Source organism: Strix aluco, chromosome 8 (genome assembly GCF_031877795.1).
Source record: "Strix aluco isolate bStrAlu1 chromosome 8, bStrAlu1.hap1, whole genome shotgun sequence".
Lineage (NCBI taxonomy): Eukaryota > Metazoa > Chordata > Aves > Strigiformes > Strigidae > Strix > Strix aluco.
Window position 1 is genome coordinate 1,457,695 of NC_133938.1, and position 24,044 is coordinate 1,481,738.

The 24,044-nt window shown below is 40.9% G+C and overlaps 1 protein-coding gene across 3 annotated transcripts; it reads right to left on the reverse strand.

Moving 5' to 3' along the window:
• Positions 1-2,409: 2,409 nt before the first annotated feature.
• On the reverse strand, positions 2,410-23,916 carry SRSF11 (serine and arginine rich splicing factor 11). 3 transcript variants are annotated; one of them, XM_074831754.1, is made up of 13 exons: positions 23,801-23,916; positions 23,523-23,672; positions 17,196-17,329; positions 13,080-13,189; positions 11,007-11,099; positions 9,509-9,558; positions 7,870-7,997; positions 6,833-6,914; positions 5,532-5,663; positions 4,946-5,035; positions 4,204-4,299; positions 3,859-3,997; positions 2,410-3,740 (listed from the first exon to the last, which is right to left on the reverse strand). In XM_074831754.1, the coding sequence occupies exons 2-13, from the start codon at positions 23,648-23,650 to the stop codon at positions 3,546-3,548; spliced, it is 1,377 nt and encodes a 458-aa protein (XP_074687855.1). In that variant the 5' UTR covers positions 23,651-23,672; positions 23,801-23,916; the 3' UTR covers positions 2,410-3,545. The 3 variants fall into 3 exon arrangements, with proteins under 3 accessions (XP_074687855.1, XP_074687854.1, XP_074687856.1); XM_074831753.1 differs by having other exon boundaries at positions 2,410-3,743; XM_074831755.1 differs by lacking the exons at positions 17,196-17,329; positions 23,523-23,672; positions 23,801-23,916 and adding an exon at positions 13,485-17,190 and having other exon boundaries at positions 2,410-3,743.
• Between the last annotated feature and the right edge of the window lie 128 nt (positions 23,917-24,044).

A 24,044-nucleotide genomic window follows, 5' to 3' on the forward strand; every position in this document is an offset into this window, starting at 1 on the left:
TGTGTTTTACCTGTCCTGTCACAGCACTTTTCAGGATGTAGCTGCACCGTCGAGGGGCCTCTGATAGGGGTTTGATCTGAGGGGACAAGCTCACACTGCTGTGTTCTGCAGGGGCACTTTGTGGGTCAGTTTTTAAATAAAATCCTGCCTTTTCCTCATAGACAGGAGCTGTTGGGAGTGTGGAACAGCTGTGGGGGAAGGACATGGACCTTCTGGTGTTGACCTGGGGCTCAGGTGTCACCAGGTTAGAAACAGCTCCATGGGTAGGAGGGAAGGAGAAATTCAGTATTTTGTAGCATTTTTGTGTTTCCTTTTCCTCAAGGATTACTGGTAATATATTTTTCACTTACAGATTAATAGAAAACTATTACACTTCTAACAAATAGAAATCTGTAAAGTAATTTATTCATGATATAGATTATCACAGCATAAAACTGCCAAAAAATAATAGCACCTTTTCTAAGTCATTCAGTAATGACAGAAGTTTTCTCTCCTAAATCCAGAAATGTGCTCATTTAAACAGCAAGATGTGACAATGGGTGTAATGGGATGACTTGGAGAGCAAAACCTGGAACTTCTAAAGTTTCATTTTGCCTTGTTGAAGGTTTTTTTGCCTTGGAATTGCTCTTCTGCAAGCATCAAAAGTTGAGCTTGCAGAGCAGAGATCAGGACATCCCTCTGCAGTTAAGGATTTGCTAACTTTTAATATCTCGTATTTATAAAGGGTAAGGAGAACTCCTCTTTGGAGTTACGGAAAGTGCTTCAAACATTACCAGTTAAAGATTTCAGTAAACTCTGCAGTTAGAGCCTTACCTTGCCACAACAGGCCCTGAGAGACTGTGGGGAGCTACACGCCTGTGAAATATTTTCAGGAGTCTGTCCCAGCTGGTTGCTGGGGAGCTGCAGCTGAGCACATCCCTAACTCATCCCTCAGCACCAACAGGAGGATGGAACTTTTTACCTCTGGCTGTGGTACTTTGTTCCCATTTAAACATGTCCTGCAGCCAGCCCCAGACACACCCTCCCTGCCTGGGTCTTTTCAAAGAAAAGGGAAAAACTCCTGCAAGTTACCCCCCACAGTTAAACCCTGCTGTAAGAAGGCCAGAGGCCAGGAGCAGCTGCTACTAAATCCGGATTAAACTCCTTCAGTAAGGCAGAGAGGTGGTGCAGGACCTGGCAGGCCTCACTTCAAGAGGCAGGTGAGCCAATGCTCTGGAATAATTAGCAAACCAACTTCAAATTACTAAAAGTTGTGGCTCAGAGCTCCAGCTGGCCCTGACACACCCCGAGGGGAAGCTCAGGTGCGGGTTTGAGGGGTGCAGAGGACAGGGGCAGTGCTGGTGGGGGATGCTGTGCCCAGCACCACTCCCCTGAAAGGCAACAACCCAAAACACATAACCCATGAGTAATTAGCAAAGGGGGTTTAAAACTACACCTTTCCCCAGTTTGCACTGGGGCTTGGGCAGCCAGAGGCAACACAGTTAATGCTCCACACAGGCTTGGTTTGCAAAATAAACTAGAAACAAGGTAATTTCAGTACCCAGAGCCCTTGATCTACCAGCTAGAGCTCAGCACCCTGCCTCGGTCCTTCATTGCAGCACGTGAATGACGTTCACCACACCAAGGATCAAGTTTACTTTATTACTATAAATTGGTTTATGTTCTTGTACTTCACATATAAATATCTTGATGACAACAAAAAAGGCACATCTATGAAGACATCATGCACCTTGTCTGTGTCTATATTTTATTACAAGAACAATCACTCTCTCCCCACTAGAAATAAAAGCCTAGAACGGGTTGTATGACATAGACCTCTCTGTATTGACAAAATACTTAAAACAGTTGGTAAAAATTTACATTTCTACAAAGTCTAAAAATGACACTGTGTATCTAAATGGCAGGTTCACTTTGCCTGGGACTAAAGGACAGTTTAAAAAGAAGGTGGTTTGACGCATCCGATTCAGGAAGTTCAAGCACCACTTACAGTTTCATTCCAAAACTTAACGCCTGCTCCAGCTGCACAAAGCACTCCCTGCTTCCCGTTTCTGCTCGTCTTCCATTACCATCCTCAAGAGGTAAATGTTCCTATTTCAATGAAAATACAAAAAATTTTTACAAATACACATTTCTTTTTAAAATTACTTGTCCCGTAATACCTCTAGATTCCCGTTTAAGCCCATTCCCATCATTCCCCCCCCAAAAGTAGAGCAATTCTGTCGTTAGAGCTAAAATGGCAGCTCCCAGCTGCATCACTGCACTTACAGCTTTTGAAGAGAGGGGAGTTATTATGGTCTTTTTAAAATAGGTAGATGAAGAAAAATTGTATATTCTAAATGAATGAGGTAAAAGTTTTATACATTCAGTGGTGTAAATAAATACCAGCAGAGTTTTATAGGAACATGAGTATAAGTTTAAGGGTTTTATTATCAAAGTTTTGTAAAACAATTTCAGAAACTGTACATCAACATGGCACAGACTGTAGCCTACTTTTGTCTTTTTACCTGCACAAAAGTAAAAGCTCTTGAACTTCTGTAACTAAGAAAACAGCTTGCCTAACTACTTTGCATATAACATGGAATCACTGTGTGCATAAGATTACTACTGCAGTGACAGTAAACACAAATTTATTAGTTTATACAACTTGAGATCAAGTAAAAAGTACATTATCAAGTAGACTTGCTTTTAAAAGCATACGAAGGTCAATTTTAAAATGCACTACCCTTTTTGCAATGTGTTTATTAGCTCATTAACAAAATGACCTGGATTATGAAAACTGCACAAATCAACCTTTAATCACTGGGCACTGATCAAGCAGAGATTTTTCACTTCCCAAGGCTCAAGAAGAAAAGTTAAGAACCATTACAACCAGCCTGAGATGGATTTGAACTGACAGACTAAAAAAAAAAGCCCTCAAAAAGGTTAGTGCATTTTAACTTTGTCAAAGCCAAACAAAACCCACTGGGAAAAACAAAACAAAACCAACCAACCCCAGCCACATGGCTTAAAAAAAAACAAGAACAAAAAACTATCTATATCAGAATGCTTATTTTCAGATGTACTGTTGATTTTTTTCGTGTAGTCACACTTAAGACCCTTAAGTAGATCCACCATATGCTGTAGGACTTGAGAACATTGAGGATGTTTCTGCCACAATCAACATGCAGTCAGTGCATTCCCTATACTGCTCTATTACTGCAATGAATCAAATTCTAGAAACACTATCATAAGTGAGCTGATTTACTAAAGGAGATCATACAACAAACAGTCCATGCCTGCTGTAGATGCATGCAGCTTTGTACTTTTGCTCAAAGCATCACCAAGTTAGTAAAAATCGCTTGGCTACGCAATCCCTTTGGGCCGTAACGAGAATGGTTACCTTTCTATAAAGCTTTTGATGTGAGTTAGTATCAGGAGATTTACAAACCAAGTCTAGCTTAGAGCTGTATACATCTAGGTTTAGGATTAACAAGTACAGCATAAAAGAATCACACAGGAATGACACTGATGCACGTCTGCAGCGGTGCTCACTGCAAAGGCAAAACTCAGTCACTCATATCCATGTCCTCTTCATGGTGATCATCCCCGTTGACTTTGGATTCCCTGGCCGAGTCTCCACTTCCTTTGTCAGCCGCAGACTCCTTCACTTTTGGGGAGGAAGAATCAGCCATTTTCTTCTCATCCTTCTTCTCCTTCTCGCTGTCGTATCCTTGTTCTTCTTCATCGTAATCCCTTGTGACCTGCTTTGCCGAGATAAAAAAAAAAAAAAAAAAAGTAAAACTTGCTTTCAAAGCCCCTGTTGGTTTAAGATTAATACAACAGTACAGGCAGTGAGGCTAAACAGGTTTTTAAACATACTTTCACGTCTTTATCGCTCTCGGATTTTCGTTCTCGATCCTTCTCTTTGTCTTTGCTTTTTTTTTTCTTGCTTGTTGACCGCTCCCTCTCATCTCTACTTCTCTCCTTGTCCTTATCCTTCTTTTTTTCCTTTTTATGTCTACAACGATAAAGTATGCAGAAGAATGAAAACCACAATGGCATTGCTCTGTAACCACAACACAGGCCGTGTCCCGACCGTTACCCACAGCTCACGACAAATCTAAAGGGAGAAACAGCAGCGTGCAACTAAGATACACCCCTCGCTTCCAGGAAGCAACCAAACATCCCCGTTTCATTGTTGGTTTAGCCAAGAGGTTGACTGACCTTCTTGGAGATGGGGACCGGGACATTTTCCTTTTAGGAGACCTGGGTTTTTTAGGCGACCGTGTTCCACTCCTGCTTCTTCTACGTCGTCTTTCTCTGCAGGAAGGAGAGATCAAAGCTTGGGTTTGGGTTTTTTTTCCCTTTTTTCTTTTTTTAAAAGCTACAAATACACCTCTGGCTCCAAAACCAGCACTGCTCAGAAGGTAGTAAATATGTGTAACTCAAACCGGGTATTTATTATTAGCAGCACTGCAAAGCCCACACAGTTGCTGATCAGCAGAGTAAGTCGTTTCCTGTTCTACCTCCTCCCTGATGAACAAATCACTGGCTTGGACTGTGTTAGGCAAACTGACTCTTTTTGCAAATAGACACAAACCAGTCTGTTCTTATTAATATTGCAAGTTAATTTTGGAACTTTTCTGAAACAGAATGGCACGCATTTTGTATATATTTATTCCATAAATAGGGAAGGAGTTTAACAGTGACCTCAAAGCACCATACTCTCTTTGATGTAGAAGAAGCAGGAGCTATTCTAGCCCAAACGATACCTCCAGAAAACTGCAGTATCAGGGAAAAAAATAAAGCACCTTACAGAGGTAGAGAGAGCATACACGCATTTGTGCACATACCCAATATATCCCCAACAGAACCATCATCCTTTCACACACAGGAATGTTCTTTCTGTTAAAGCAGATAAAGCATGCTGGGAATATAGACCAAGGAAACTTCCACGTTACTGTACCTGCTTGTGCTTCTTGATCGTCTAGTTGTGCTGTAGCTTTTGGGAGGAGTTTTAGAGCGTTTCTTTTCTTTCTCTTCCTTCTTTTTATCCCTTTTAGTAAAACACAGACTTTAAGTCATTTTCAAACGATTCAAGTAGCGTTCACTACCTTTGCTAGGCAGGAAAATGAATGAAGACATAACTACACTGGAGAGCACACACTGCTCAGTATTGCTGGGGCCAGCCACGTTATATTCATGGAAACAAGGATTACAATTATCTACAGCAGACTAAAAGAACAGCTCTTTTATAGCTTCTGTGTACAGACAGCAGAAAATCCGCGAGTCTAGATGCTCGCTGAGCAAGTCACCCAAAGCCTGCAGCATCTGTTGACTCATAGGAAAAGCACGTTACATGTTTTTAGGTAACTGTACACATGTACAGGGCAAGTGTAATGTAATTCTGTAAGATGGTACAAGAGACTGACTTCAAAAAGAGACACCAGGTCATTTTGCCCTAGGTTGTTTGTGGGGTTTTTTTAAAAATTAATCACCAACATTTCACAATTTAATTTCTAGCAAATAGAATAGATTTACTGAAGCAATACCTGGTTTTGGATGTGCTCCTTGACCTTCTACTTCTCTCTCTGGAATGAGATCTTCTTCGCCTTGGACTTTTAGATCGCCTCCTGCTTCTTGATTTTGAATGGGACCTTCTCCTTGATCTGCTTCTTGACCGCCTACCAGCAACACATTATACACGGGAGTTAAATACATGGGATTTTGATATACTATTCAGAATCCATCTGCTCAGGGCTAACGGTATTGTAATGCACAATGATACAGAAAACAGAAGAAAAAAAAATAGAAAACAGCAAAGGCGTCGCATTGAGTCTGCCAAGGAAATGGAAAAGGGAAGTGCACAACACTAAACGCCAAAGAACAGTGATGCTTCCATCAGCTCTCTTACTACTCTCCGTGTAAGAAAACAGCAGTCCTGTTGTAGGGAAACACTGGAACGTGAAGAAATGTTTAGAACACCAAACCAAATACAAACCAATTACCGAACACAGAAATAACAAAGAATTACAAATGGCTTTGCACAGACCACTGGCATGCGCTGCCTAACTGGAGGTGACGAGCCAAGGGCACAATGAGCCGTGTCCTTCTCTTTGGGTAGGACTGTATTAAGATCTCTAGTCAGGACACCTGGGCAGAGCTGATCTCCAAATAAATCATAACCTAGAAATTGCTGGGAAAACTTCTGTCCCAGATACTTCACCAAGCTGAATTTGCTGCACGCAGTAGAAACAGCCCAACATTTCTGTACATAAACAATGCTCAGAGAAGCCTCTTAGTACCAGGTTTTATGACAAATGCTAATTACCACATAAGTACACTGGAAAGAGACTGAAGAACGAACAGGGGTTTAAGGAACAACTGTGAAATGCAGAGCCTACATCGGCCCAGCTGTTCACAGCAGGAAGGGCTGGGTAAAACCAAGGCTCTGTGCTAAGGTCTGTCTTATCCGATACAAGAAACAAAGTACTGTTGAACAAAATCCACGTCCAAACACTGCTGGGACAAGGTGTCCTGAAGTTCTTCTGGCAGTAGTTTAAGGTATTTGAGGTATTTTTTGCTATCCTCTCTCTCCCACCCTTTCTACAAAACCGGAGCAGGCCTCCACCTCACACTACAGTCCAGCCAAGCCACAGCCTCAGCTCTCCCCAGACCATCTGCATTCTTCCACCTGTCAGCCTCCACGAGTGAAGCATCACCTCCAAGAAGTATTTTTGAAGGAACTGTTTCAGCTATGTCTTGTTTTGTTTTGATTTTGTGGTGGTTTTTTGGTGGGGTTTTTGTTGTTGTTGTTTGTTTGGTTTTTTTTTAAACTAAATAAGCTAACTACCTGTGTCTAGATGAAGAAGGCGTCCTCCTCCTCCTTGAGCGTGACCTCGACCTTGAATGCCTTCGTTTTTCATCTTTTTTGTCTGGAGTTAAAAAGGAAAAGCATAGTAAAAAACCCAATTTTATTTTAGTAGTCACACAAAGGTTTTATACAGGAAAGGAAGTTGAGCTTCATGCTATAAATAAGAAAAAGAAAAGGAATATTTTGACATTTGAAATTAAGCTTATCTATCCTTTTCCTCAAAAGATGACACAAAGAATGAACATGACAGAGACATGGATGTAACATAAAACCAACATAAAGTTTTATGCAAAACTGAAGAAGTCAAAATTCAGAAAATGTTGGAAAGTCATCTTAAAAATCTCAGAATCTCTGCCATTTTGTGAAGGGCTAAAGAATTTCTTGAATTATCATTTTGAATTTCCCACAAAAAGCCTCAAGCAAAGCAATCATCACATTTTTCTGGTATAATAAAAGAATCGGAGCTCTATTCTTTCCTGAAAATGATCAGGAGGCTGCAAAACTGTATTTTCAATGTTCCAAATTGCCGCTTCTCAGATTTGGTGGATCTGACATTTGTGGATGAACTGCTGCATCTTGTTCTAAAATAAAATCTACTGAAGTAAGCTACAAAATAAAGAGAATTATTTACAAACTTTCACAGATTAGGAATTAAAAGAAATCATCCCCCAGAACAGATACCACTAGGATGTCAAGTGGTTAAGCCACTTGCTGTTTCCAATGAAATCTCAGAGACGGCAGTACGAACTTCAGTCAGGGGGAATCTCAAGCATTTTGCAATCTTCAAATCAAGTGAATTTTAGGAAAAACAAGAGATGATTAATTCCCTGCATCATTCTGCAGGACATAATACAGCATTCACGCTGTAGGACAATTAAAAACCTGTCACCTATAAATTAAGTCACTACAGAACATGGAAACATTAAGCCAGTATTTTGCAGACCATTAGCTTTTATCATATACTACGTCAAAACTCCATCTTGAACTGAACGAGGTGTTCTACGGTTTAAAATTACCTGGCTCTATAGCAGCAGAAATTAATGACTGTGCTTCTCGTACTCTTTTCATAGCTTCTTCTATTTCTTTACTGGAGGTATCTGATTTCAGACTTGGTGAAACAAGACCTGCAGCTACATGGTTCAACCTGGTAAATAAAAGGGAATTTTAGAAATTCAGTACTGATGAATCCAAGAAACAGAGGCCAGCACTGTCAGCTTGCAGCCTATCCAAAGTGTCTGATCTGAGTGAATCAGAGTCTGCCCGCGTTCTGTCACCCTTCAGACACCAGAGTGGTAAGTCTGAGATGTGGTACCTCTGCTGAAAACAGGGGCACAAGGTACCAGCACATACTGCTCTTGGAATTCCAGTAAAGAGCAGGAAAGTTTGCGTTGTCATGCACAGATGTTTCTAATGACACTTTTCAGAATATTTTTGTACAACACAATTTCAATTCTCATCACCTGAAAGAGCAACTTCACAGGCAATGGTGTATTACACAGCAGAAAGCTGGTTTCCATTTTTATAAGGCACACTAAGAAGCCCACCAACGGTGATGAAATTTGAAGTTCAGAAGATGTGTTCTACAAGCTGGCTTTGAAGCCAACCAGGTACACCCAAAACACCCAGCCGACGTTTATCTAACCCGTTATCTTGGGTAACTGGTTTGCTCAATCTGTTATGCATTCCCTGCTCAGAGAAATGTCAATTTAAAATAGCAAATAATATGCCAGAAGAGTGTTAAAAGCGAAGCTGAGCACATACATAGCGGTGTCCCCTGATAGGGGATGGCTCTGACCATTTAAAAACCCTGGAACAGCCAAGCACGGTTAAAGAGGTCTGGTTAGCTGCTACAGCAGCAGGGCAAGCACACATTGGTATGCTTTCCCGAAGAGGAGAGTTGAAAGAATTCTCTCCAAAGCTTCCTGCAATTTGCAGCCCAAGGCCTTTCCGATGTGGTTTCTTTGCATTTAGCACACTTTTCATCTACCAATTTGTCCAATACTTTTTCCAATGGCACGTGCTTTCATCACCCTACTGCAACGTTATCAGCAGCTCAACAGCACGCTAATACATCAACTGCTACAACCCTTCCCTACTTGCTGTCCCATGCCATGCTATTTTGAACAAAATTATCCTTTTTCTGAATGCTGAACTAAAATTAACAAATACTTGTGCTTTCTGTTATTTGCTCCCTTTTTCTACCAAGCAATAGGACACAGTGCCTTTTGTTACCGTCCGACAGCTGTAATGCACAGACTCTTTTATTATTGTCTTTTACAGCCGTTGCTGGTCTCGGCTCATTCTCAGCCCAAGCCCTTTCACTTCACCCTGGCAGGACGTACGGTGCTGGCTGCACCTTTACGTTATGGACACAGAAGTGACAAAAATGACGTAGGAAAAACTAAACTTCTGTCTCCAGCAAAATAAAATCCCAGAGATTAATTGGTGTTATTCTGTAGAGACAAGGCCGAATAATCATAACCTCCCCCTCTTCTCTCTACCACAGAAAAAAACAGTCCGCATAAGACCCCCAAGACACTGCTTATCTCCAACCTTAATTAGATCCAGCGGGACAAAGATTGGATCTGAATCATGACAGATACTCCCAAGATCAAGTGTACTGCAATATCAATGTTTGTAAACACTGATGCTTACTTTGGATCCACTGTGCTCATAAGTTTCAGTAGTTGATCTGCTGCAAGAGACTGTAAGGAGGGGGAAAAAAAAAAAGTTAAAACGATGTTAGAAGATATGTGTGCTTAAGAAGATTATCTTCCTTGAATGTACCTTCAGCAGTGGCTAAAGCAAAAAGTCTCTACAGATGAAAACAAACCAAAACACACCACACCGCAAACAAGTTACAGACAAAAAGGCGTACTGTTCTGTTTTAAAGCTTGTGTATGGTGGCGAGGGTGTGAACAGCATGTTTCAGTGGTGCTTACATACTTTTTTTTCCATGGCAGCCAAACACAGGCCCTTTCCTGGACAGAATCAAAGCACTTTAAAATAAAAATACACTTCTGCTATTTACAGGTTATTTCTCTGTTACTTCAAGAGAATAGAGATCTCATTAGAGAACTAAGTCGCCTGTCCATGGGAAGTCCTCAATGTCAATTTATGAACAATACACCAAAGCTTCTTTAAAAATTCTACAAAAAAATATATTTTACAGCTCTTCAGAAAATCCAGATATTATTATAATTGGTCACTTCCTGTACCAGTGGTGTATTAACACCAAAACACTCAGTCCCCACTGATTTTCTTTATACAGAGGCAGTCATGTGCTGAACCCAGAGTTTGTTGCCATCAGCTGGCTTCATGGACAAAGGAAACATCACACCAAATCTACATTTTTCTAATATGCATTTAGAATGCTTTTTTTTGTTATTTCATTATCACCATTATTTTTCTTGTTACTACGCATGGCACGCATAAAAAGAATGCTAAATGATGGATTTCTCAGCAATGCATTAAATTATTACTACATGTTGTACCTGTAGAACATGTTCTCTGTACAACATTTGGTTCCTGTATCTTAAATATGAGCTCAATATTCTACTATTACTTAGTACTTAAAGTCTTCTTTTTTTCAGTTTCAAAAAGGCTACAGTATAACAAAGTCTCCTTAGTATTTTCTACACCTACAAAATTCAAAAGTATTTTTTTTTTTTTTTTACTGTAAGTACAAGACAGGTTCACAGCTTGATAATGATACATACTTGAAATATTTCATTTCTAGTCCCAAATTATTTTTTAGGTCTGTCCTGCATTTAATTTGATATTCCTACAGATACTATTTATTCCAAACAGGTGCTCAGAAAAATCAATCACTGGATTTTTCAGACAGTGGCTGTTAAACTGACATAAATGAAAATTACTTTTAAAACAGAAAACATGCCATGCCAAGAAACAAAGACTGCATTCTGTAACAGTTCTAAATAATTTAAAGAACCATCAGCCTCTGCAGACTACATTGAGCCAAGCTTTTAATAAAAAGTAGTATTTTGTAACACTTATTCAAATCTAAAAATAGTATTTCCAGATCTCCAGCTTGTTATTTAATATAGCGCTGAACACCAAGAGCATCACGTATGCTAGTCAAGCTACATATGTGCTAGGAACAATAAAGAAAATTTTAGAATGTGTGACATACCTGAGAGTTTAAGTTTGCTCCAGGAAGCCCAAGAGCAGCTAGGGCAGGATCGAGAGCAGGAGCTCCTAAAGCAGCTAAAGGAACAGCACCAATCTGTAACGAAGACAGCAATTAGACAAGGCCATACTCAACGGATAAAAGCTGCTAGACCAAGATTCCCAGGCAGTACACATCTGGAAACTCAAACTGCGTTTTACTTTGCCTTCTAGCCACAAGAAACATTATACTACGGTCAGTGAGAGTATTTCAGTTTTCCTTTTTCAGGTACTTCGAAGCTTAGATATGAAGGATTTTTTCTTCCTATAAATATTCTAAACCGAAATTCTGTTTCCTCTGCATCCCAACTGGGGGCAGGGGGAGGGGGAAGTAAAGCATTCCACTACATTCAAGAAATAGTTTAACATTAAATTCTTTTCCAGTGTTAAAATGAAAATTCATTATAAGGTTCTGAGCCAACTACTGCATATCTAAATCATTTTAGGATTTAAATTAATCTTTTACATTCAAAGACAATATATATCATTACATCTCTGCAGATTTCTCAAATTTAGTTAAAACCGACAAATGGGTTGAAAAGCTACTGGAAGAGTAAGTAGGATGACGGCACAAGTCTGAATTCCTTCAGTTAATGTCGAAGCCTCATAAAAGAGCCTCAGTTTTTGGCCATTTAAAGTGAGATGATCAAAACATATACTGAAACAACACACGCTGTGCTAAAACCCCTGTGACCCTATGTTACTCAAACGCTGTGCTGTTGCCCCCAGGTCTCGCCCTCCCTTCCCACTGCCTCCTTTCTGACTGCTTGGGCACTGGAGACTCATTTCCCAACCAACTGAACCCACTGAGCCACCGGGGAACCTCTTTTTGTGCTGTCTGCACTGGGCTGACACAAGTTGCTCCCTGAAGGATCTGACGGGCTCGAGCCAGCACAAAAGCAGCAGCAGCAGGAGCAGCAGAGCCTTCCGCTTCCTGACGACAAGTTTTTCAGTTAGCTCATCTCTTGAAACTCTACAGGCTTCTCCCGGCAGCCTCAAAAGAAAAAGCCACTTTCCTACACACTTATTCTGTGAACACAAACTACAGCTCTAATTTGTCTTTACCAAGTTAGATGCTCAACTCCCAGTAAGTCAAAAGGAGCTACATAACAAGCTTTCCAGATGGGTTTGAAAAAAATTACCATCCACCACAATTTTCCATAAAATGGGTGTGTTAAATAAATTCTACCATTAAGTGGGTTGAGAGTAGGCTGCGATTCAGAGTGACAGAACTAAAATGAAGGTGGTTCAACGACCATTTTCAGGAATTTATATACATACAGGTTTTGGTGAAAGAAATCTTTTAGGTGGTATTTGTTTCTTCCATGACTTTCCTTGAGTTTCAGAGTTAAACTTTAGACTTTTTCCCTCTACATATGGTTAAAGAGACCTTCTGAACAACTCAACAGCAAGTATCTTTCATGCTATCAGAAATCATAACAGAAGCTACACGAAGAGCTAAGCACAAGCTGAAGAATTGGATTTGAGAACTGCAGAATTAACGAAGCTTTATCCTTATTAATTTGCCTCTGGTACTTTGATTCTGTTCTCTGATAAGATACGTGCTTTGACTGACGCTTTTTCCACAACGTATTGTTCTTACTGTTCACTTTCCACACAAATACTTGTATATTTAGATAACAAGCAAATACAGGCTACCACTTTTCCCCCTCAGTTGGAGTATTAAGGGAAGGTATCTCCACAGCATGGCAACTCCTTGAACTTCACAAATTTAAAATCTACGAGATGCTCATCAAATCTAAGCGCACAATGGATAAGAGAGGGATGAGGGAGAAACACTGGGAGGGGCCCTGAGATACCAGAGCATCCTATTAGGGAAATAAAAGCACCCCATCTAGCAACTTATCACCGTTTTGCCACAATTCATATCAGATAGCTGTAACAATCCAGGGAGGTACATAAATGAAAACATTCTAGGAATCAGCATTAGCACGTCAGTCTATTTGTCCTGACAAAAACCACGGCGAGTAAGTTAGAATCGAACAGAATACATCTAGTCCCTTCCCGAGAAGCCTACCTGAGAAAGTGGGTTGGGAGTAGGCAGGAGTCCACCTCCGGGCAGCAGACCTGCCACAGCATTGGCTGGTGCCAAGAGAGACAAAGCCTTAGTCTCATCAGGAATAACTCCTGCAGAGAAATAGCCGTGCATTAGAACGCATCCCATTTCAAAGGCAGAAAATACACAAATACACCCAGAAAATGTCTCCCTGATACACCACCTGAGTTTGTTGAAAGTACTTATGTTGGCTAAAATACAAAGCTTGATGTCTATTAATATTTATCATTAATTTTTTGTCAGAATGAAACTTCAATGTGTGAAAATTTGACTGTTCCTTTTTCTCTACAAATGGTTAAGTTTCTAGAGCAAAAAAATAGCACAATACACACTACTTTTTTGTTAACACTGCCAAGATTTCATCACCTGTACTCGATTTTTAAGTCATGAACCAAACGTAAGCAAGCACAGTCGGTTCTCCAGGGGTGTGCTCTCAACTTTCAAAAGCTGTTTTATGAACAACGACTCGTGTCGGCTGCTTCACTATAAAGCACACAGAAAAATCAAGATACACAAGACAAAAAAAGTTTGATTTAGGGGTTAATAATATGGTACAGTTCACTATGTTTTCTTTTACACCTACCATATAAATTTTGTAAAACTTAAAGAGAAGGTATGGAAATATTTTTTGGTTGAATCAAGCGTAGGGCTTTTGCTGACTTGTCAAATGAAAATGAGTCTCTGCAGATCTTCAAATACACGCTGTGTATGTGTGTCTGTGGGTGGATGGGTGCATACATACGGTATATTGTGGCACATTCCTTACCTGTGCAGTAAAATGCATTTGTTCCAGTATGTGCCATGCTTATTGTACCAAGAATGCTGCTACATACTGCCAGTTCAGAAGAAACTTCTGGCCCAAAATCTTGCAGCCAACTAAGACAAGTGTCTTATTTTACTGCCTGCTCTGCACATATAATTTTAAGGGTCCTACTACAAAACAAGTAATTATGTAGGTATTTTTATTCTATCCAACAGCAAAAGCCCTATACAGATGGATTAATTTGTTAATGTGCCCAAGCCCCCAAAATGAGAGTTCAATAAAACAATTTTACTATATATTTGCAAATACCAGTAGTGTTTCTGTAATACATATTAAGAAACTGCATCTCATCATAAAACATACAATATGTACAGGGCACTTAAGAGAAACTGGATAAGCTGCAGAAGAAAACTGTTGGGTGGTATTTTCAGCAGGGCCTGGTATATAGTTCAGGCTGAACCAGGGAAAAGAACTGTAAAACACAACAACAAAAAAGAAAAACCACTGTTAAATAAAGGTAATGGTTCCTTCCACCTATACTGAGAAGTGCCGATAATATAAACAAATGTATAATACACAGCACTGTTATCTTGCTTGTGTCATTGAGCTGTCATCAATTTAGATACCAAAAGTTATGGAGGGAGAGGGGGGAAAAAGGTCATTTAGATAAAGGGCATTAATGCATAAATATATTAACATACCTACAGAGAGATTATGGGGTAATTTTGCATGCAAAATTATGTCTCAGAGGATATTTATAAATTATATCTAAACATTTCAAATTAGTGCAACTACAACATTTCTGGCATCTAAATACAAATCCTCAGACTTATCTTGAGACACCTCATAGAAGATCTGCATCCATTAAAAAAAATCATGCATCCGATCCTCTAATTGTTTTTTTAAAAAGTATTTAGAAATAAATAAACTACAATTTTAAAAAAAGCAATGAGGCCCCTCACCAGTTAATTTTCATGCTTCAAGAGTTTTTTTTACTGCTGCTTTGTTAGAACCATGAAATACTGCATGAATGTGTAGAAATGAAAGAAAAAGAAACAGACAAAAGAAACAAACATTAACCAAAGAACCTAAATACCCCCCCCAGCCATCTTTAATCTTAGAGTTCCTTCCAAATCTAGGAATATCACAGTGAAAATTACAAATACTAAACCTTACCGTAGACTTTGTGTATAGTTCTATAACACAAAGCAACAGCCAACACCAAAATGTCTGTGTATGCTAAAACTGGAGTGCGCTTGTGATATAGGGGATAATTATTGCACTAAACAGATAATAAACATTTACTTTAGTGACAGGCAATATTCATACAGAATTATCACAATAGAAAATAAAAGATAAAAGGGCCCAGTTCAGCACAGTAGTTAAGCATATGCCTGGCTTTAAGCACATGAGCAATTTCACTATGGTTTTAAGAATCTTGCTGTATCGTGCTTAAACAGCTTGTTGAATTGGGACCCTGGCAGTACACATTTGCAGGGAAAACTCTTACTCCAGTGCAAGGACAAAAGCATGTGATTACAGAACCAGGGGGCATAACTTTCTCGGCTGAACATATCTCTTGTGATATGCCACATCATTATGCCAAAAGCATCGACATTCTGAACCGCTAGAACACCACAAGAAACAGCCCATGAGGAACTCCTTGATTTAAACAGGCCCGTTAAAATATTCTACTTTATTATTTTCTTTACACAATCTGAACCAAAACTAACTACTGGGCAGATTTCTCTATGTGCCAGATTTATCCACCATCAAGCACAATGGACAAAGTCAGACTGACAAAGAGAAAAATGTTTTCATCCTTACTGGAAAAGTTAAACACTAACATTCCTCGCCATGGGCCTTGGAGAGTAGTTCAGTACTAACTCGGAGGGACTGTTGCTATATAATTCTTTAATACAAAGACGAGGACAAGATGCCTTTCCACTATGCTATCATTATACCTAAACTAGCGAAAGCAGAAGCAGTAACTCGGTGGTAATTTCAGAATGTGTTCTGTACTCTCCAAAAGCAGCACGGCTCAATCAAAGGTCATGCTGCAGATTCCTACATTCCACAAATTAAGTTTTCGTATCTTTTAAGTTTAAGGAATACAAAGGTAAGACAGCTCCCCAGGCCTCAAAAGACAGCCTACAGCATTACAATGTCTTGATTATAGGTCTGACCCCAGGCCATGTACCAAATTTATCACTGTAGTATGACTTAAATCTGCAGAGATTTTATTTAATTCAAACGATCTGGGAAAATCCATTATTTCAGAAGTAAATCAAGAAACAGTACAATGGAAATCAGTTACTTCTAAAGCAAGTCTAGAAGAGTTTAATAAGACTTCTGTAAGAAGAGGTGTCTTCTCAGCACTTTGTTTTTAAGGTAAGTTCCAAAAACCCTGCTCATTGCCTTTCAAATTACTGTAACACCCTAAAATGTAAAAATAAAAAGAAGAAGAGAAAATGTAGTTAACAAGTGGTTACACCAGGAAAACACTTGGGGACTTGAGTGCTTGCTGGCCTTTAGTTAATGTCTAGAATCCCCTGTAGCTGCAGAGGACCCACTGTTTTTCAGTCATCTGGAAGGGCTTTGCATTTGCCTTCTCCACTACAAAAATCACACACACAAATAACAGAGAGAAGAGTTTATTATTTAGTGAAATTCTATAAAAATATATCAAGGATGAACAAGAAAACTTGGAATAAAAAACTAGTACCAGTGCCCATTTGGCACCTCTTGGAAGATCTCACTTTCAAATTAAACCATAATTATTCAAACCCTTGGTATACTGGACTTCACAAGGAGAGCGAGTGCCTTTTCAGGGAAGTTCCCAACTAAGGGCAGTGGCAGCATCTCTCGGAGAAATGTTAAGCTACTCTCCCCTGCGCTCTCAGGGAGGGAGACACCAGCCTCACAAAGAGATTTATGCCTATGTGCAAGTGGCAAACACTTCAATTATTAAGGCAAAATTTCCTTAAAATGTTGACCTGTTTGCATAAGTTTGTTTAGGAAAATGTCTCATTGAGACTGATAAAGGGCAAAATTTGCAAATAATTCTGCCTAAAGTGTTAATATTCTAAACTTAAAGACACACAAAACCATTAAGAGGTAAACTTTCCACCTTCATTCAGTGTCACTAGATTAAAAAAAATTATTTAATCCATGGGCCAATGGCAATATACCAAGGGTTTCAAAATGTTAATGTCTTACATGTTTGACATTTTACTAATCCTCATTTTTGTGAACTATACTGAAATAAATGCCATCATATGGTGGCTTCATAGACCATTAAACAATTCACAAACCTTCTGCATATGGTACGACTATCAACGCTCTGTCAACGAATACAGTGTTTGTCAGATGCTGGGCCACAACTGCCGAGTCAGGATCATGGAACTTTACAAAACACACACGTGATGAAACAGGCAAAGGAGAATCACTGAAAAAGAAAGAAAGAAATTACTTAGATGGAAGCAAGTCTGACAGCATGAACCTTGTAACTTCTATTGTCTCCCCACTTTCACCAAGCCAGGAAGTCTCAGGGGGCTATGGGGTACTTCTCCAGGCAGGAGCTCGACTGCAGGTTTTGTATCAAACATCATTTTGCATGACCACAGATAGAAAATTACACTGAATGAAGCCAAATTCACTGTAAAATTGAAGAAATAGTTTTATTGTCTCATTTGTACTGGACATTAATTCTGTTATGCACAATATATCTATGACCAGTCACCTAAACACAAACTAGTTTTCATGACCTGTCTGTGAGAAGGGAAGGAGATGAAGAAAAACTTTGCTCAAAAAAGATAAAAAGTTACCTACTATGTATATCTCATCAGTTAACAAAACCAGTAGTTTTACACTCTCTGCTTTAGGCCCCAAATTACTTATTACGGTAAATTATGAAACTGTAGCTAAACCACGACGGAAATGAAGAGGGTAATGATTAAAAGACCACTGTGATTTTACTTATCAACACAATTTCATAAAGGCTTCTAGACCAAACCTCATTGTGCTGCTTCTCACACATACAGAAACTGCCAAGTTCGTTCTGAAGGGACGTACGCTGCTGAACACGTGTCTGCCATTTGGCAGTAACAGAACTAAACACAAAGAAATTCAAGCAGCTCAGGCAGGCAACACTGCAGTTGACATCTCACTAATGGGTGAAAAGTTCCTAAACAACCGATCAGTAAACACAGACCTCTTTGCAAGATAGGTCTGTACCTACTCCACAGCTCAAAACAGGCATCTGTCAGCAGAGCTGTGTAAAAAACCCCAGACTGGAAAATCCAAAAGAGAATGCAGAAGTTTTGAGTCACTTAAATAAAACTGAAATATCTACTTCCTAAAACAATAGGAAAGAGTTGTAGATGAGTCATGCAGCTGTGTCCCCCTTCCCTGAAACAAAACCAAACCAAATCCTCGAAAACCAGAGCAAGAGCCAACCCAGTAAACATCCTGAAGAGGTTTCAAAAGTCTATATATCCTGAAAATGGTGGAGATTTTGCTTTAAACAGACGTATAAACTAAAAGACAGCAAAAAAATTTGCTATGTAGACACAACTGTGCAGCAGATGGCGCAGAAGGCGCAGGGTAGGTACTGAAAGTAGCAGCAAGTGCTAAAGCCCTGGTTCCTAAGCAAGACCAGGGTACACGTGCTGTGCAGTTCTGCCCTCAAGTACCAGAGGTACAAATCGGCCTAAAGAGGGAGCTCTAAAAAATATTCACTAATTCTTCATGACAAAGATCTACCTTTACCAACTAGATTCCCAGAAACAGTTGTAAGACTATCTGTTCAAAAGGCATCCCACTGCCAAAACAGTTTTTTTTATCTGGGTTGAAGAATGTTGATCAAGTCTTTAAGCACTGAAAGTGCAGAGAGAGTTGTCAGAATTCAGGAGAAATGAGGATGACTTTGACATCAACAAGACAGACATCCAAGATCTATTTTTGTTAGTGCAAATGCCAAAAAATTATCTAACCTCCAGCACCACTGAGCATAGGCTGAGCCCAACATGCAAGCTACACAAGCTCAAGAGCTGCCCCAAACGTCCATCAAACCACACTTTAATATACTTTAACTTGGTGTTAAAAACTAGATTGGAGCAGCCTATTAAAATTAGAAACATCCACTTCACCTAACACTTTGCAGACTTAATTGGAAAGTAACGTTGTAGCCATAAATGGGGGAGATAGAAAAATTGAAACAATTAGTTCTTTTGTACCTATGAATCCTTGCCAAAATGGTGCCTTTTCTTAACCATTTGCATAAAAACATAAAAACCAAAGCAGCATTAGCAGACACTGTTTAACAAAATCCCAGTAGTAAAATTTTAAGGAAAAGTAAATCAAGGAGTTACGGCATACTTGAACGGTATACTAATCTAAGTTCTACAAAAATGAAACAATTTACTACATAGATGCAGTACAGTATTTTCAAACATTCTTAAAATGTCTGTGACAACACGGGAACATGAAACATGTTTATATACACGAGTACCCTAGCTGAATCTACAAAAACAACCGAAAATACGTGAAGCTATGCTTATGCAGCCTGACATTTAATATAAATCAGTGTATTTCATTTTTAAAAATGTATTTCTAGTCACTCTAAAATCCAAGCTGTGGCTGAGTGAAATTCATCAAGAACAGAATGTTCTCAACAGTTACCAAAAAAAGGCCATCATTATTCTAATTCACCAGAGATTGAAAGATTTAGTAACTCCCTCTCAGACATCATGCTAATGAACGCTGAGACACACGACGATTTACTGGGGCTGGTGTCTGAACAACGTACCCGTTCTGAAGTACAGGAGATTCTGAAATACAGCAGATAAACAGGGAAATCCAACCTTTGTATCATAACCTCTAACCACTCACCCCAAAGTTCCCTCATATTGCAACCAGCATCTTAAATCTTAAATCTGATTTTTTTAAGGGATATTTCTGCCACTTGCATAAACATTATTACTGATGTAGAATCAGGCCGGAGCAAACAGATTGTCCATGCAAGAGATGTTCTTCAACACTACCAAGTTCATTGGGTGGGAAGAAACTGAGTTAAAAAAAAAACTCAGAGAAGAACAAACCCCCCCAAAAAGAAGCAACCCATGTGCTTCCCTTGGAAACGAACATTGTCACCCCCTCCTCAGCAGACCAACTCCAGTGGCAATTGCAAGTAACGGCGGTATTCTGACAGAGCCCTTCTATAACGTTTATTGGCAGTTATCAGAGAAGACAAAAGATCTTGCCTGTTACTATGCCACCCAATATAAGAAAGTATTAAGTATGCTCCTAATTTTATCGAGCTTTGACTCTGTAGACTGTATTTTCCATCAGATATGCTTTTTTCTTGGTAAAATTCTCATTCCATAAAAATCTGCCTGGATCATTCCTATCTAAAGAGCAAGACCAAAGAACACATTGGTTTCTCTATCAAACACCAGTGGCCTGAGAGCTTTTATGTCCAAGTTTCAGAGCAGAAACTTAAGTTTTGATGGAAAGGCAGTTTTCATGTGCAAAACACAATATGCTGAAATCAGCTTATATATAATACGCATATACACACTTTAAAAAAAAAAAGAGAAAAAAAAGCACTCTCAGAAATCTAGTCCCTCCACTTTTCAGTTTTGCCTACCATGGAGGATAAAGATACACAGAATACAATAAAGACAAGAACCAGACAATGGCATCGGAAAAAAGAGGAAGAAGGAGGGAAGAAAGGGTCTGGGGAGGAAAATGGAAGAAGTCACAGAGCTGGCTGTGGATTAAAGGTGTAATATGATGCTGAGGTATACATAAATGTGTAATAGCTGATTAAATAAACTGGGATAAGGAGATGGATGAGGAAAGAGAAACAGAAGTGGAGAAAAGCTCAGGGAGTTGTATCTGATCTGGAAGTCCAGGAGAATAGGGAACTTCTGCAGGTGACAGCAGAACCAGAGTGACTGAGAGAAAGATCAAATAAGGAGGTAGAGCAATGGAAATGGGACTGGTTACTCAGAAATACTTGTGCCCAGTATAATCTGGGACACAAAGAGATTTGGATTACGGAGAGAATTTTCAGATTATAATTTATATCCTGTCCCCCCCCAAAAATGGATGAACACCATGAACAGGAAAGTGAGGACCTGAAGTTTAAAGAAGAAGGAACAGAAAAGGCTTTAGAAGAAACAGATAAAAAAACCTGCCACTATTAGAAAATACACCCCTCTTCGGTGTGAAATGAAATCAGAAACTCTAAAGCATTCCAAGATCAGATCCCTGAGCACCCCAGTGGAGATTCTCAGTGAGTCTAGAGGTGCCAGAGCTCTTGGCATCTCTGTGTGGACAACACCACAAAAGGAATGACACAAAACCTCCTTAAAATAGTAAGGTTAAAAATTAACCCCAGTCCGAAAAACTGCCTGCTCTAGTATTAACTGCACAACCTTTATATACAGTTTTCAAAAACGTTATTTTTCCTCCAAGACATACATTCTAGAATGAAGATATAACATTCACTTCAACAGCTATTCAGTATTTTCTACATCTCCTGTGCAAGGCCTACTTACACTATTTTCTTCAGTGGCTTTTCTAGAGTTATAACTTTTTCATAAATACTAAGAAACCTTCACAATATCCCTACAAGGCGAAGAAATGTTATCCTACTCCTTCTTTTAGGGCTTTGAAATACAAAAGAAATTTAGGGCAAACGTTTTAAGTAATTTTTGGTCATCCAATCTGAGCTATCTGGCACCTGGGTTGCTGGAGTTCTTGGTTGCCTTTCCTCCCTCAGTGCTCAGCCTTCACCGACACCGCCGCAGAGGCTGTCAGCTTGGTAGTTTTTTATACCAACAACATGACCCAGCTGAAGTGAGAAGAACACCAGTGCCAGAACAAAGGAGGCATAAGTCAGCAGGCAGATGCAGGAGCCTGGCCTTTTTGCAGAAACAAACGCCAGGCCACAAACCAGTAAATCTGCCCTAAAAACATCTACTGAGAGTATCTACTAGTATCAAACATCACAGACACAAGGGTACAACGCAGATCTCCGGGAAGCCAGCTCTTCTCTTCCCACAGCCCAGCTCTACAACATAACCATCACAGCTCTCTCTCCAGAGCACAGCCCCATGCAGAGCCAGCATCTGTGCTGAGCAGGGCCCTGTGGGGCCAGTATTGCACCACATATTTGTGCAAAGGAGCCAAACTAAGAATATACAGGCAGTCTGGAGTATGGTAAGGAGAGGGGCTGGGCTGGGCTTTGGATTTGGAGATTTTTTGTAGACCACTTCATTCTGATACCACAAAAGTATTCTTTTAACAATTAGTTAATATGTATCTAAAATTACAAAGTTTCAGAAACAGAATTCACCTATAATAACCTTCCTTAAAAACTGGGCAAAATGTTAAAATACAGAGCAGCACACCAAATAACTGCATCTGTTTAAAGGTGAGTGACTTTGCTGGCTGCCAAGCATTACTGGTTCTGCTGTTCAGGCACAGTTACCCAAGCTATTAACAACTCTTGTCTGGAACTGTCCCTCAATTTCAGTTATACACATTCCATTTCTTTCTGTGCTTCAATTTCCAGCATGAAACTGCCAAAATCCAACTCAAAGTAAGAAACTACAAGAACACCAGAAATACCATTTCTGAATTTGCATACATAACCAGATAGCAGAATGGGTGAATTTTCCTGGTTTTGTGCTAGCAGAGATTGAAGACTCAATGATGAAAAAAAGAATTCTTTGTGATAGCTTTTTTTTCCCTAAAACAAAGAAATCCAAATAGTCTTGGGTATTAAAAATAACTGTGTTCCTGTTTTTCTCCAATCAAACAATCCTCGTTCATCATGGCAAAAAGAAACCTTTTCACTTACACAATACACATGTAGAAGATCAACATACAATATTAGGTTCTGCAAAACGAATCAAACTGACATGACCAAAACCAACGTTAACACCCAACTAACATAATAAATGTGTATTATTCGTGTATTAGTGATTACATACCCATTTTGCACAGAATTCTTTGTAAGGGATGCATATTTATATCAAACTTTTGGTTTTGTGGCCAACAGTCTATAAACTGCCTACAGTTCTGGAGGCTACCCAGGCAGCAGAGGTTACCAGGCAGGCCTGGAGCAAACAGCTCCCGCAGGAAAATGTACATTTGACAGGAGGAATCCTGCGTGTAATTGCATGCCTGAAATGACGGCCTTTTCCCCAGATACGCGCCTAACGTAATTACGTGAATAATTACAACTGTAATAAGCACGTAAACTCCCAAGGCGACTCTCTGCGAGAAGAAAGGCGGCCGCGGAGCCACGCGGCTCGCTCCGAGCGCGCTCCCTGCCAGTCCCCCCAGCACAGCCGCACGCTGCTGACCGGCGGGGCCACTGGCCGAGCTCCCCAGCGAGCCGAGGCCTGGCAGTCACGCCACGGCAGGAGCCCGCTGCCGGCCGCCATGGAGGGAGGCAGGGAGGGAGGAGGGAGGGAGAGGCAGGAGGGAAGCGGGAGGCGGGCCGCTGCGCTGGGGGAGGGGAGGGGAGGGGAAGGCGGAGGCGGCGGCCGGGCCTTGGGGAGGCGGAGGAAGGGGCCCGCTCCTCGCGGGGGAGGGGAGCGGAGAGCAGAGGGCCCGCCACTCACTCAGGGGGGAAGAGGCGCAGCTCCTCGATCTTTCCGAGGAAGCCGAAGAGCGTCCGCATCTGCTCCGAGCTGGCGCTGGGGGAGACGTTGGTGACCTGGATCACGTCGGTGCCGCTGCTGGAAGCCATTGCGCTGCCGCCCGCTCCGCTGCTACAGACACATCGGGGAGAGGAAGAGCGCGTTAGGCCCGAGCAGCTCCGCGCTGCAGCTCCCGGCTGCGCCTCCAGTAGCCGCCGACCCGGCCCGGCCCCGCCGCGCACCCCCGCCGCCCGCCTCACCAGCCTGCCTGGGCCGCAGTATCCCACAATCCCCCGCCGCCGCCCCCCGCGCAGGCGCAGTGCGCGCAGCGCGCGGACCCACGCAGGCTCACGGCCCGTCGGCCCCGCGCCGAGCGGCCGCGCCTGCGCATGCGCGTGGCCCCGGCCTCTCCCGGGAGCGCGCGGGGACGGCGCGTGCGCAGCCAGGCCCATCACCTCCCGCGCGGGAGCGCGAGGCGAGGCGGGAACGGGGCCGCCTCTGCGC

Coding starts and splice junctions, on each gene's coding strand:
- SRSF11 (XM_074831753.1), bottom strand. CDS start 23,650: ATGGCTTCCAGCAGCGGCACCGACGTGATCCAGGTCACCAACGTCTCC. Junction 9,559..11,006: donor GAGCAAACTTAAACTCTCAG/GTATGTCACACA, acceptor CCCTCCTTACAG/TCTCTTGCAGCAGATCAACT. Junction 4,300..4,945: donor CGATCAAGAAGCACAAGCAG/GTACAGTAACGT, acceptor TCCTTCCTGCAG/AGAAAGACGACGTAGAAGAA.